Source organism: Felis catus, chromosome D2, assembly GCF_018350175.1.
Source record: "Felis catus isolate Fca126 chromosome D2, F.catus_Fca126_mat1.0, whole genome shotgun sequence".
In the NCBI taxonomy this organism is placed as follows: domain Eukaryota; kingdom Metazoa; phylum Chordata; class Mammalia; order Carnivora; family Felidae; genus Felis; species Felis catus.
This window is the reverse complement of record NC_058378.1, coordinates 64,705,738-64,719,344: the sequence shown is the minus strand read 5'-3', so window position 1 is coordinate 64,719,344 and position 13,607 is coordinate 64,705,738. Positions and strand designations below refer to the sequence as shown.

The 13,607-nt window shown below is 41.0% G+C and overlaps 1 protein-coding gene across 6 annotated transcripts in view; it reads left to right on the top strand.

Moving 5' to 3' along the window:
• Positions 1–13,607, top strand: part of SORCS1 (sortilin related VPS10 domain containing receptor 1) — a 507,743-nt gene that overhangs the window by 311,274 nt on the left and 182,862 nt on the right. For all 6 annotated transcript variants that reach the window (XM_045040656.1, XM_019813798.3, XM_023240902.2 and 3 more), the window contains one exon: positions 8,341–8,499. In XM_045040656.1, the coding sequence (XP_044896591.1) occupies positions 8,341–8,499 (159 nt within the window). The remainder of the gene's footprint in view (positions 1–8,340; positions 8,500–13,607) is intronic.

Sequence of the window (13,607 nt, the reverse complement as noted above, 5' to 3'; positions counted from 1 at the left end):
TTCACCTTGACATTTATTCAAACTCTACAATCAGATGCACAACTTAGAGATTTAACCAAAAATGGTGTGTCCCTCACTTAAATCAATGTTAAAATATACCGATAGCTTCTCTTTCTTGCTCTCTCTTCCTCCCCACCTCTCCTCCTTTTATCGTTTCTGGTGGAATAAAGAGATTTCTTATCATTAAATGAACATCATTTCTTGTAAAGTTTCCCAGGAGCAAAGAAGATGAATGTCCGTTTCTCCCAGCATCGCTCCTCTGTCTGATAGCAGCTAACATTTTAAAATGATGTAACCTTTTGGCATTTATAGATCTTTGGGGATTTAAGAGAGAAGTTACTCTGGGACTTGTAATGACCATGGAAGTGTGTTCTGATTGAGTTTGAGTGGAGGCTATGGGATAATGCTGGAATTTTGAAGGAAGCTCAAATATTCTCAAGGTATTTAATCAGTCTTCATAGTGGCTGCAATACTAAAAATATCTCTCAAATTTGTCCATCATTCTCTTCCTTTAAAATCTTATTTTTTAAATGTTTTTATTTATTTTTGAGACAGAGAGAGATAGAGCATGAGCAGGGGGAGGGGCAGAGAGAGAGGGAGACACAGAATCTGAAGCAGGCTCCAGGCTCTGAGCTGTCAGTACAGAGCCTGACGTGGGGCTCGAACTCACGGAGTGTGAGATCATGACCTGAGCTCAAGTCAGACACTTTAACTGACTGATCCACCAGGTACCCCTAAAATCTTATTTTTTTAAGAACCAGATGATACAGTGCTAACTGTTCATGAATATTCCATATTCCCTCCTTTCCCCTTTGTATGACAATAGCTATTTCTCTGGCAAAATGACTTCATTTTTTTAGGTGCCAATGAGTCATATGATCTCTTTATCATAAAATCAGTTACACTGTTAACAATTTTTATTGGCTTTAGCATAAATTTCTTCGAGAATCTACTTGTGAGGGAAATGTTTGTTTCCCCACCTGTGCTATGATTAAGTCAGACCTTGTTTGCTCAGTTCTGCCATTTTTTTCTAACCTATACTTGTGATAAAGCATAAAACCAGTCTTCCGGAGGAATGATGCTAGAAGGGTGAGAAAAGAAGGCCAGGGTCATTATTAAAAATCTGAGTGTGAAGCAGGTCTGGGTATTTTGATTTCATAGATTTGTATTTACAGCCAAAACATTACCTTTATTTCTCAGGAATATCTCATCAGTCATTTTGTTATTGAGAGTCTCCATTACCTAACTCCTAATTGCTTATTGCCAACCCCCTTTCCTCATCTAGGCAATATTTTTGTGAGATACTTAAAATATAGTCTGCCTCTCTCTCTCTCTCTCTCTCTCTCTCTCTCTCTCTCTCTCTCTCTCCCTCTCCCTCTCTCCCTCTCTCTCTCCCTCCCTCCCTCTCTCTCCTTCCTTCCCCCCTTCCTTCCTCTCTCCTCCTCCCCTCTCTTGAACTCAACTCCCACATTTTTATAAAACATATAGTACTAAATGTGCCATTCTTTGTGAAGTACTAATATTAACATTAGCATAAAACTTAGCATTGCTTTCACACAGATGAACTTAATCTACACATAAACCCTTGCAACATATGCCATAGACAGCTTTACCACTGACTAGCTGTGTGACCTTGAACTAATCACCTCATTTCTCTAAGCCTCATTTCCTCATGTGCCAAATGGACATAGTATCTACCTGAAGTATTTTTAAACAATTTAAGGAAGTAATATTTTAATGGCTTAGTAGAGTGTCTTGTACACAACAGATACTTAGTAAATGTAAACTTTTTTTATATAGTGTTACTACTCTCAACAAGAGAACAGGTTCATAAAAAGATTAAGTGAGCTATGAGCTTTTCAGAGTGGCATAACTGATACATAGCAGAGATGAAACTCAAATCCATCTTTGGAGTCAGTCCCCTTGTTATTTCCTGTGATTATAATTTATGCTTATAGTTTGTTTTTCCTTCTTCTCGTGACATGAATGACCTTCACAACATGTACTCTCTTTCTTTGTTTTTTCTGAGAAGGTACACACATTCACAGCAACATTGACTGGGGTCAGGTTTAGGATTTGATCATGACTCTTCACATGGAAAACAGATCTGTGGTTCACGATCCCTATGCTCAGCCCTGGAGATCAGCCTGCCCGTGTACATGAACATATGTTTCCTTTGTAGGAACGATTAGTTTCATCCACGGTAATGGAAGCAGATTCTTGCCATGAAATGGTGTTTTTTAGTTTGATATTCTCTAAGTTGACTCAAAGGAGAGAATTATGTTCAGTGGTTCCAAGAGAAATAAGAACTCAATCGTAGGCTTTTTTTCTTGAATTGTCTTCCAAGGAGTGTAACCTATACATTGTCATTCCCAGTGAACATCGTTAATTTCCTGTGTACTCTACACGGTTGGGCAAAAGGAGCACAGTTTATTGTTACGTAATAATTAAGAACTGGAGTTTTCTGACAAGGCTAGTAATAGATGTATGAAGGACTGGAATGAAAATATTCTATATACTTCTTGAAAACACTTTTTGCCCCTAAAAAGTCAAAGCCTCTGGGTCCGCATTAAAAACAATAAAATTGAGGGGTGCCTGTGTGGCTTAGTGGGTCAAGTGTCTGTTACTTGATTTCTGCACCAGTCATGACCTGGTGATTCTTGGGATTGAGCCCCCATGACAGGCTCTGTGCCGACAGAACAGAGCCTGCTTGGGATTCTCTCCCTTCCTCTCCCTCTGTCCATCCCCTGCATGTGCATGCTCTTTCTCTCTCCACCCCTGCTCTCTCAACATAAACTTAAAATAAAAGTAAGGTCACAGAATAAACTGTTTAGAATATAATGCCACAGTTTCCCTGCAATTTCATTGAATCAACTTTCAGGTCAGGAGTAAACGGTCTGTTGCCCAAATGTTCTCTTGGCCTCTTAGTATTTAATGACCGTACTTTGTGTTAATGAACATGGATTGTGCGTTAGAGGAGCTTCACTGAGTTTGGGGGGGGTGGGCAGTGGGTAGGAGTCGGATTGTACACTGAGTCCACCTTTCTACAGATTCTATCAGTGTATACTTATTTGAGCTTTTTTTTTTTTCTATTTAATCACTTCCCTCTCCTTTTCTTGCTGTTGTTTGTACTTCAGTGACTTCCTTTTCATGGGTCACTCTAGGATCCTGTATAGCTTTCCCTAACACTGTCCTCCAAACGGCAGCCACTTGGTAAGCACTTATTGTTGTCACTCTCCACTCATCTGGTAAGGATAAATGCTCAGCTCGCCTTGGGAAAAGGCAGCTTTTCCACCTATATTGATAGCACATCATTTACTTGCTCCGATTCAATTTTACCTAATTTGTTTTTAATATCGAAGCCAGAGGTTTGCAAATAGCCTCTTATAGTGTTTATAGACAGATTCTTGTTTCAATACAGTGGTTAGGTAACTGGAGTGCCCAATCGCTATTATCAGTATTTTTTTTTTGTCATTGTCATTATCATTATGGAAAGTATTTGTTTTGCACCTGTGATACAGGCGTCTAAATCTCAGTTAAGCCTTAAGCAAAGCAAAAGAGATACCCCCAGTATATTACCTCTTCATGATTAGAGTCCATGAACGACAAGGAGTAGACAAATGAGCAAACAAATAGTGAACAACACCTAAAGTAAATACTTTGTGCTTTAGGACCAGAGGAATGGTAGGGACAGGTGTATTCCTGGAGGTGGTGAAATTGCCCCTTATTAACTACCACTTTGTCTAAATGGGTAAATGATGGAATTCCAAGAACAACACATCTAGGAGAATCTGGAAAACTAAATAGTAGGGGGATGTCCTCAGTAGGCACCTGGAAGAATCAGAAGGCTGCCAGGCAGACTTTTGTAGAATTGCATCATATAGCCATATGTTGAGTCTGAAGCAAGTCAAAGAGAATAAAGATGTATTTAATTTCTGATGACACTGAGTTGTCAGAAGGACTAATACCAAAAAAAGAGAGAAGTGACATATTTTAAATCTATAAATTGTATTTTGTGTTCATTTGTCACCTCTAGGAAAAGCAAATAAAGTTTCTTCCTTCTCCCAAAGTGGATGATGAATGATTGCTTAGGGTTGGGTGGCGGGAGCCTGTGTCACTGTTATTGACTTTCTATGGAAAACAATTCATCTACAGATGCAGTCAGCGTGGTGTGTGTGCACACCCAGCAAGGCATACGTAAACTGGTTCTAATCATTCACGGGCTGCTCTGAACAGAGAATAATTACTCTCCTGTTAAAGACAGGCTCTTCCCCTTGTCTCTACCGTCCTTACCTCCAAGCACAAGAGCAAGGATTTTTTTGAGAGGACTCAGACTCATAATGTCACTGGGGTCCATGGACTGCATTCAGCCAAAGTCAGGTGTGAAAAGAACCTACTCATTTACTCACTCATTTATTCATTCATTTGTTTATTTACAAAGATCTATGGACCTGCTATGGACCAAGCTTTATGCCAGCCAAACAGGGTCCTCTCTGGTTAGAGAACTGACTTGAGGAACTGTACAAAGTTTAGATTCATGCCTTTTACAAAGTCCTCCTAAAATTCCCTCATTATGATCCTATTCTAGAATGCAGAGGATTAAACATTAAAAGCCAAAAGGGGCCAGAGAGCCAGCATAAACCAGCAAAACCAGGGATCATTGAACATATTTAAGAAATATAATCTGTTGAGGCACCTGGGTGGCTCAGTCAGTCGAGCATCCAACTCTTGATTCCAGCTCAGGTCATGATCTCATGGTTCATGTTTGATCAGGTCATGATCTCATGGTTCATGGGTTTGAGCCCCATATCAGGCTCTGCCTGCACTGACTGAGTGGAACCTAAGTGGGATTCTCTGTCTCCCTCTCTCTCTGCCCCTCCTCTACTCATATGTACAGGCATGTACTCTCTCTCCCTCTCAAAATAAATAAAGTTAAAAAAAGAAGTGCAATCTGTTATTTTTTGGGGAGTATTAAGTAACTTGAAGGTATTATTTTGATAATATTTCCTAGGAGAACACCTTTTTGAGAAGATAGGACTTTATTTATAAATGCCATCATTTATGTCTAAAGATTGGATCACATTTATTTTTACATTGTTTCTTTTTCTCAAATAGGTTAAACATTTTTCTATTTAGATGTTGCTTAAATTCATTATTTACTTCTTAACTTATTTACTTGTAATAACCTTCAAAAGGACACCATAAACCTCAACCTATTTGAATAAATTACTAAAAAAAAATTGAATTTAATGACTGAAATAATAGGATTCTATGTATTCAGTTAACAGTAAATTGTCAAGTACTTATCGCTACTCAACCACTGCACTGATTGTAACCTAATTATGTTGAAGGCTATGATTAAGTAATTGAAATATTTTATACACAATGGTACATACTCGTGTGTGGATATGCATTTGTGTGTTTCTGGTTCAGTTAGAAATGAACATAGGCCATTATACTAAGTGGAAAAACCCACTACATCCATGATATTATATATAGATGCGAATAAAGAAGTAGAGGGAAGCACACACATGGTTTGACTTGTTCAAGGAATAGGGTCATGAGCAATTTATTTTTCTTTTATTTTAAATTCTTCTGGCAGCCTTACAAAGTTGTTTGTGCAATAAAAAATGGCTAAATAAAAATGGGTCCAGATTGACCTGTTTGTTTTGCCTGGATTTGAGCAGAGATTTGAGAGAGGAACCAATGGAAGGTTTGTGTCATACAGATACACCTATAAATCTTACAGGGGAGAATTTCCTGACATCTTCCATCATTTCCAAAATGTCAGATTTTCAGATAGGGTTTCAGGTGAGGACTGGAGAGAGAAGCTGAGATTTGGGTCTATATACTTTTAGCATTCAGAATAAAAAACCAAGGGAGTCAGGAGTTTTGTTTATTTAATATTAAGTATCCTTGCGTTTGAAAATGCTTGTGTTATTCTACCTCCCCTCAGCCAGTATTATCTGGAATATCTCATATGGTCTCATGACTTACACCATTAGTGAGTCTCAAAAATATTTTAGATGACACATGAAAATCAGCTTGATTTGAGGATATTCTGTAGGTCTACTGTTTTTATTTTGGTGAAACAGTCTGCCAGGGGAAGCAGGTGGTGCAATCTGCTCTCATGGGAAGAAAGGAAAACATATTTTGGTTGACAGGGAAATAGAAAGTCAGAGGAGGAAAAAAAAAATCACCTTGCCTGAGACAATGGCCGCTCTACAGAATCGATCCTCTTCATACTATCATGGAAATTACTTTCTGGCGGTAGAGCCGAAAGGTTGTTATGTATTATTGTCGACTGTGGTTGGAGACACAAAGCAGTGCGATCATTTGATGACTTATTTGTTATTTGGAAAATGACAGCTTTTATGTGCCAATAAATATGAAATCACCTGCAAGTATTCTTGTGAATTTAGGAACCATCCGAATGTCCTTTCTTAGTGCATAAGGTAGAGTTTAATGAAGCCACGTGACTTGTACTTAGTCAATTATCTGGCGGTTCTGTCTCCGCCATCCGATGAGGGAACCCTGTCTGCTTGGTGAGTGCAAGACAGAGAGGCCCGTGTAACTTTGTCAGAATTTCTGGTTGGTGGACAGCGGCTTCCCCGGAACATGGAAGGAGGCAATTAGTCTCCAGTTTTAGGTGTGCTTTTCATCTTGTGCAGAGTGTGGCTGACGGCCACAGCATCCCGCTTACTCCACCACATCCCTTTTTCTCCTTCAACAAGGGCGGGTTGAAGGAATAGCAAGGAGCTTTAAATTCATCCTGGGTTACAGAAACACAATCCAGGCTGAGTGTGTCTGGCGTGCGGTGGTCAGGTGCCATTGGCGGTGACAGGACACCACTTGCAAAGATGACGCTGACTATTCTGAGGTTTTAATATGATTGCCTCCGCACGCTTGAGAAAGCCCCATGTGTTTGATCTTTTATGACATGACCCTATTTTTTTTTCTTTTCCTTCCTCTCTCTTCTTTTCCTGGAACTGCTGCGTCCTCAGCTGGCAGTCTTTAAACCCTGGGCTGCAGTGATTTCTCTTCATATGACCACACATTAAGCATATCTTTCATGCTTCTCTGAACCAAACTCAGAAAGTGCCAATTAATAAGTTGATGGGGAACAAGTTAATGGGTAGCATTAAGGCCACCTGTCTGGAGGCATTAGGTGTGCACGTTGACTGAGTGAAAGGAGACCTGCAGAGAGTCGGGAATGAGGTACTTTATCACACATTCCTAGAGGCATAAAATGAGAGAATAAAAGTCCGTTTTCAGGGCAGCCCCTCCATCTTGTTGCTCTTGTGGATTGTTCACACTGCTCTGGCCAAGGTTAACCATCCTCACGAGAAAGGACAAAGCATCTGAAGCTGTGAGTGTTTATACATGTAAAGCATATTTCTTGGTCAGTAGGCTAAAGATTGAGAAGAGCATCCGATACTTTTCCATGGCACTTCCATTCATATCTGCTCCAACTATTCTGGGCATCTTTCTATTGGACGTGACTGGTCTGAAAACTCTATTCATTCATTCATTCATTCATTCATGTATACATTCATTCATGTATCCATTTATTTATTCATCCATTCATTTGGAAAGTACTCACTGAGTTTATAAAATACGCTGGGCCTTACTCTAGCTGCTGGGAGTATACTTGTGGGGGAGAAAAAGAGAGGAATATCATAGATCCCTGTTCTCATTGAGTTGATGTACTAGTAGGGAGTATGTAGATGAGAAGCAAAATAAATCAGCAAATTATAAAATAGGTTTAAAGGTGATAAAATGTGGCCTTTATACAATTTCCAGAGGGGGATTTAGAAAGCTCAGCCTTTGAGTCAAGACTCAGAAAATCAGATTAAAGGTAGGAGGACACAGAATATTGTTGGTGTGAATAAGAGGGCTTATGATTAGAGGAAAAAAGGAATGGGCCCCATCCTCTTTCTCTTTCTTTCCACCTTAACCACAGCAGACTATGACAAGTCTTGAATGGAAAGTAGACAAGGCCCAGTAGGAAAGAGGGCTGAGGTTAGGGGAACAGTAGGGCATATTTCAGATTAAGGACATAACCTTGAGAAAATACAAGGAGACCCATAGAAGACAATAAAATGCACTTCATTCTTTCCTCTCCCTTCCAGCTTGTCTGCCTCTTTGATTTTTTAGTGAAAACAGTTTCATGGCATTGGTCCAGGAGAACAAAGCGACAGAGCCAATGTCCTTGTTTAGTCAAGCATTCTTTAGTCCTTCTTGCTGTCTTACCGAACTGTTAGCTCCTTTCTTTAGTTTTTGTAAGTTTGGAAACTTAACATTTTGTTGTCTTCTTTCCCCAACAATTCTCGGCTGCAGATCATGTTACTCACAGACCCGGAGATTGAGAGCAGCTTACTGATCAGCTCAGATGAAGGGGCCACCTATCAGAAGTACCGGCTGAACTTTTACATTCAGAGCTTGCTTTTCCACCCCAAGCAAGAGGACTGGATTCTGGCATACAGCCAAGACCAAAAGGTGAGCATAATTACCTCATTTGAGACAACAGTGCCTGGTTTTCCAGGGAACAGACCAGGAGTTGATTGTCTCTACCTTTCTTCTCAGCAGTGACTTTTGTTCTGTGCAGTAGCCTGAACTCTGAACCAGGGGTCGGGAGCAGCAAGGAAGATTTCAAGGTGCTTGCTTGAGCTGTGTAAATATCTGAAATAACATACAAGGGAAGAGCCTGACACTAAGGAAGACATGGTGGAGAAGCAGTTATTAATAGATGCCATGGGCCATCAGGGGCTCCTACCCCCCATGGAATTTGAGACAGTGTTTTGTGCATGTGGAGATGTGAACATTTTTCTGGATTAAGGGCCCAGAGCTTTTTTTCAGAGCCTTCTTGGGAAGAAAAACTCTAAAAAGGTGAAGAACACTAGTGATTTGCTAAAACAGTGAGAGACATGGCCAGAGGAGCAGTGATAATGGTCATAGAGGACATTATTCAGAACCAAGTCATTTCACACTGACAAGATAACTCTGTCTTCTCTTGGTGGTTGTGCTGAAGGAGAGGTCTACTTTTTAAGAACATTGACTGAGGTTGTGCTAGTGTGTGTGTGTGTGTGTGTGTGTGTGTGTGTGTGTGTGTGTGAGAGAGAGAGAGAGAGAGAGAGAGAGAGAGAGAGAGAGAGATGTGTATATATTTTATGGGATACATACTATATACTACACATACACTATAAAGTATCTCTAGTCCCTGCTTTTAAGAAGCTTAAATTTTCAGGTAGAATATAAGGTGAGCAACAGCAGATACAATTAAAGAAACAAAGGATTTACAGGCAAATATGAGACTCTAGCTATAAAAGCCAATGAGAAAATAGGTGAAATATTGCAATGCTCTTTGTGAAGTGAATGATTCAGTGAAGTTATTCTGCAAAATCTTTTTATGGGAATCTTGTGCTAGAAATTACATATATTTAAAGAGATACCGAACTTCTGTGAGTGAGGAGGTTATTCTAGGGTTTGTTTTTTTTTCTGTCGAGCAGATGTAGATGTGCGGGGTTCTTCCTGAAGGCAGGGGAAGGGTAGACGCAACCTTCCAAGATCTCTACTGACTCGGGCATTTTGGAGGTGGCAAATTAAAATTCTTAGGATTGGAGTTTTATTCATGCTGCCCTTACTGCCAAACAAAATGCACATTGAGCCTAAAAATAGAAAAGATTTACAATTAGTATCTTCTTTTCCTCTTGAGCAGCCTGGCTACCCTTTCAGCAGGATGTAAAATTTCATTCCTGGAGTCAGGCCACAGTGCATCTGGTCCAAGATGGTGCAGTTACCAGAGGCGAGGCTGAGCAGCTCGGGACACAGAGAATTAGTCATTTAATCCACTGGGTTGACTGTATTTTATTTGACAGTTGGTTAATTTTCCCCCTAATGCCAGAGGCACAGTGAGGACCAGATTTACCTGGCTAAGTAGAAACTCTACAGTTGTGCTGGAAGAGATGCCCACACATGTAACCCTTCATGTTCCAGCACTTCAAACAGGGCCTCCCACAGCCACTGTGGCCGAGTGAACAACCCTGGAGGAGTGTGGACATCTGAGTTGTGGCCCCAACTCAGCCACAGTACTTGGTGAATGGTACTTGGTGTTGGTCTTTGCCTTAACACGTGTTTACACAAATAAGTATGCTTGCAGGTGCACTTCCAATGAGATGGACAAAAATACATTAGACTCCAGCTCTGTTGTAGATGCTCCTCATGGTGCAGTGTTGGTCTAAATCAGTTTATCAAGGAGCATTCAGTCCATGCGGGGAGAGAAGATAAATGTACATGAGTTCACTAACAGCCTAAGAGAAGCCAAAAAGGCAGTACCCTCATTCACACATAACAGATACCCAGTTGAAGTAGCTGGATGGATTATATGAAATTGGCAGCCCAAAGTTCAGGAGATAGAGATCTTATGAAATGATTTCACCTTGACCTTAAAGAATATATGTCATATTTCTGTTTGGAGGACCACACTGTACACAAGAGGAATGTCCTAAGCAATAATATAAAGTTAGAAAAACAGTGTTCACAGGGTTGAGAATGCGTCTATTTGACTGAAACTGAAATTTAGTAAAGTTAATTCTGTATATATTTTTGGAATCTGATCTTGACTGCTTTTTGCTGTTTTGACTGCCTGACTCCTAGGCAAAATAAGTTTTGTTTTCATAATTAGGACCCTTTTGAAAAATTTGGCCAGTGTGATGGTGTCTTCAGAGGTATACACTATGAAGGTTATTCTGGTAGCAAAGTTAGGATGAACTGGGATAATATGAGGTCAAAAGCAAGAAGACCGGTTAGGATTATATGGCAGTAGTCCTGGTCTGGACCAAAAATACCTTCTGTGACCATGGACTGAATGAATTCTATCACTTTAGAGCTGGAAGGAGCCTTAACAGTCTTTGCTGGTATGTAGCTAACAAACCAAAACTATGAGAAGTTAATGAATTTCCCCCAAAGAGAAAAACCACTCATTGGTATCACATGTCAAAGTTCAGTGAATGTAATAAAGGCTTATATGAAATTTGGTAGCATTCTCATCCTTGATTATGACATCTAGAGATTAGCAGTTAGGCAGAAAGATACCAACCTTACTGTTGAGCTCTCTGTTTTTCCTAGAGAGAGTGAAGGAGAAATCATCCTAGAAAAAAAATTTGTAGATAGCCTTCTAAGATGAGTAGGGGATAGAGTACTCCATATCTTAGGGCTTAAGTCACAGAATGAGGAGTGGGGCATTTGCTGGGAGGCAAGTGGGCTGCAGCCATAAGATGAGCCATTGGCCAATGAGGTTGGCTGGAAGTCAAGTGGAAAGGGTGTGTGGCCACTCAGGTGGGTCAGTGATATGAAAATAATAGCCAGCAAACACCCATGAATCATGGAGCTTTTAACACTGGTGAGATGCTGCACTGAGCACCAAGGAGAGCCCTGTGCTGGTGTTGGCAGGCCAATGACTATATTTGCCCAGGAAAAGGGAACATTTCTTCTTTCATGTAAGGATTGCTCATCAGTTTTTCTGTGACAACTACTATTGCTACTGCGGCAGAACTCCCCGTGAAGATCTTAGTCTCATTGCTGGTCCTCGTGCTGCTGGATGCTTTTCTACGCTAGCCTATGGTGAACAGAATACTCAAGTAAAAGGTGCTGTCCCTTTGAAAGAATCTTCTTCAGGTGGCCACTCCTTGAGAACTCACCCGTGAACAGAGTCCTCCTCTCCCCCCTCTTCCTGGTCTCCTGCCCCCATTGTCTTCTCAGACGTGCCCTCCCTCTTTTGAATACATACTCTCCCTCTTTCGCCACCCTTATTTTCCCCTTACTTCCTTGCCTTTGCCTTTTCTCTCCTTCAGTACAGGAGACTTTTAAGGCCCTGAGGACAGAGTCTGGAGCCCTGGCTTGCAGGACACAGCCCATATGAGCTGCGGTGTTCTGCTCTGTCTGCATTTCATCTTGTGTGCCTCAGTACCGAGAGGAGGTTTTTTGATGTGCGCATTTTAAAGGACCCAAAGTGTTTTGTTGAGCCTGTTGTCCTTTCTGGCCCAAGAGAGAGTTTTACTGGCCACCAATTCCATAGGAAATCAGATTTATTTTCTTAAAAATAGCTTTTCATCACAGACAAACGTGTATGGACCAAGGCCCTCAGAATTCATAAAATCAGGCCTTCTGATGCTTCAGTCTTTTTTTTTTTCTGAGAGAAATCTGACTATGATATTCAATGTCTAGATGGTTGCCAAGAGGCGAAAGCTTTCTTGAATGAGCATGCAGCTTTCCAAACACCACAGGAATGACTGAAGCAGAAAGCAGTACCTTTTTTTCCCTTTAAGGTCCTGAAGTACCCTGGCTACTTAGGGAGCCCTGTCCGGGGCCTAATGCAGTATAGACAAAGGAGTTAGCCTCCTTGGCTTCTAATGGGTCTTTGTGAAGGTGTGCCTTTGGAAAGCCCTGAAATCTCCAGAAATGCAAATATAATAGATACTATGGAAATTTTGTCAAATGGACAGAGGGATACTGGTCCCATAATGTCACACTACTAAGAATTCTTACAAAATAGCAGTCAGTCACAATGGACACAACAAAGAATGCATAGCATTGAGTACAGGACCACCAAGATCTTGCTCTCCTTTATTTATTATCTTTTTTATTTCCGTAATTAAGCAGTCCGCAAAGCAAATATTCTGTACATTTGGTTGTTTGTTTGTTTGTTTCTTTGCATTCGGAAATGGAGCCAGCACCGGAAAGCAGAGAGAGAGTTCTTCACTTCCTTGCTAGTTTCCCCTCACTTGCTTGCCTCAGTGCAGGAAACCACCCAAGGAAGGCTTAGCAGCAGGCTGAGTCTGCCAGATTACATCTTTATTTTAATTTGGCAATAAACTAGTGTACAAACTGTGCTGTAAAACATTGCCTCCAACGGCATCTCTCAGTCTGTCTTAAACACCTCACTAAACATGATGTGTTGGGAAACATTTGAAATGAGAGAAAACAAAACGCAGATGTGACTGAAAGAGAAAAAAAAGAAGAAGAAAATTATAGGAATGTGCATATACCTCAGCTTTGCAGACCGCCGTGGCACTGGGCCCCCGGCCTCTCCATTAGGGGTTGCACTGGGGGACAATTTTTAAAAGGGGGGGTCTGCAGTGTTGGGAAAGCAACATGACCACTTGGGGCTCAGGCCAGTGAACAGCTCTAGAGGAAAGGCCCCCTCACCTGCTTGCTCCACTTAACCCCCTGGCAAAGATCTGCAGGGGGGCCTGCTGGCTCTGACCCTTTTTCTCTGGTCCCAGGAGGTGTACTTCCTCTTGCCGCCCTTGTGGATATCCAAGTTCATTGAGGCCATGAACGACAAGCAAGAAATGGTACCGAACAAAGCGGCTGGGTCTGGGCTGTGAGGTGGAGAGCAGGTGTTCATGTAGACATTTAGAGGGGTGGGGGTGGGGAGGTGTTGGGAGGCTCCACCCTGTTGTTCTTGCAGCCTTGGGTGGCTCATCCAGTGTCACCAGACCTTCATATTTTCTCAAGAGAAAGAATCTTGGTCTATTAGATATGGTATTTTCATACTTTTAAGTATTTACAACTAACTCAAATTAAAAAAAATAATGTTATTTATT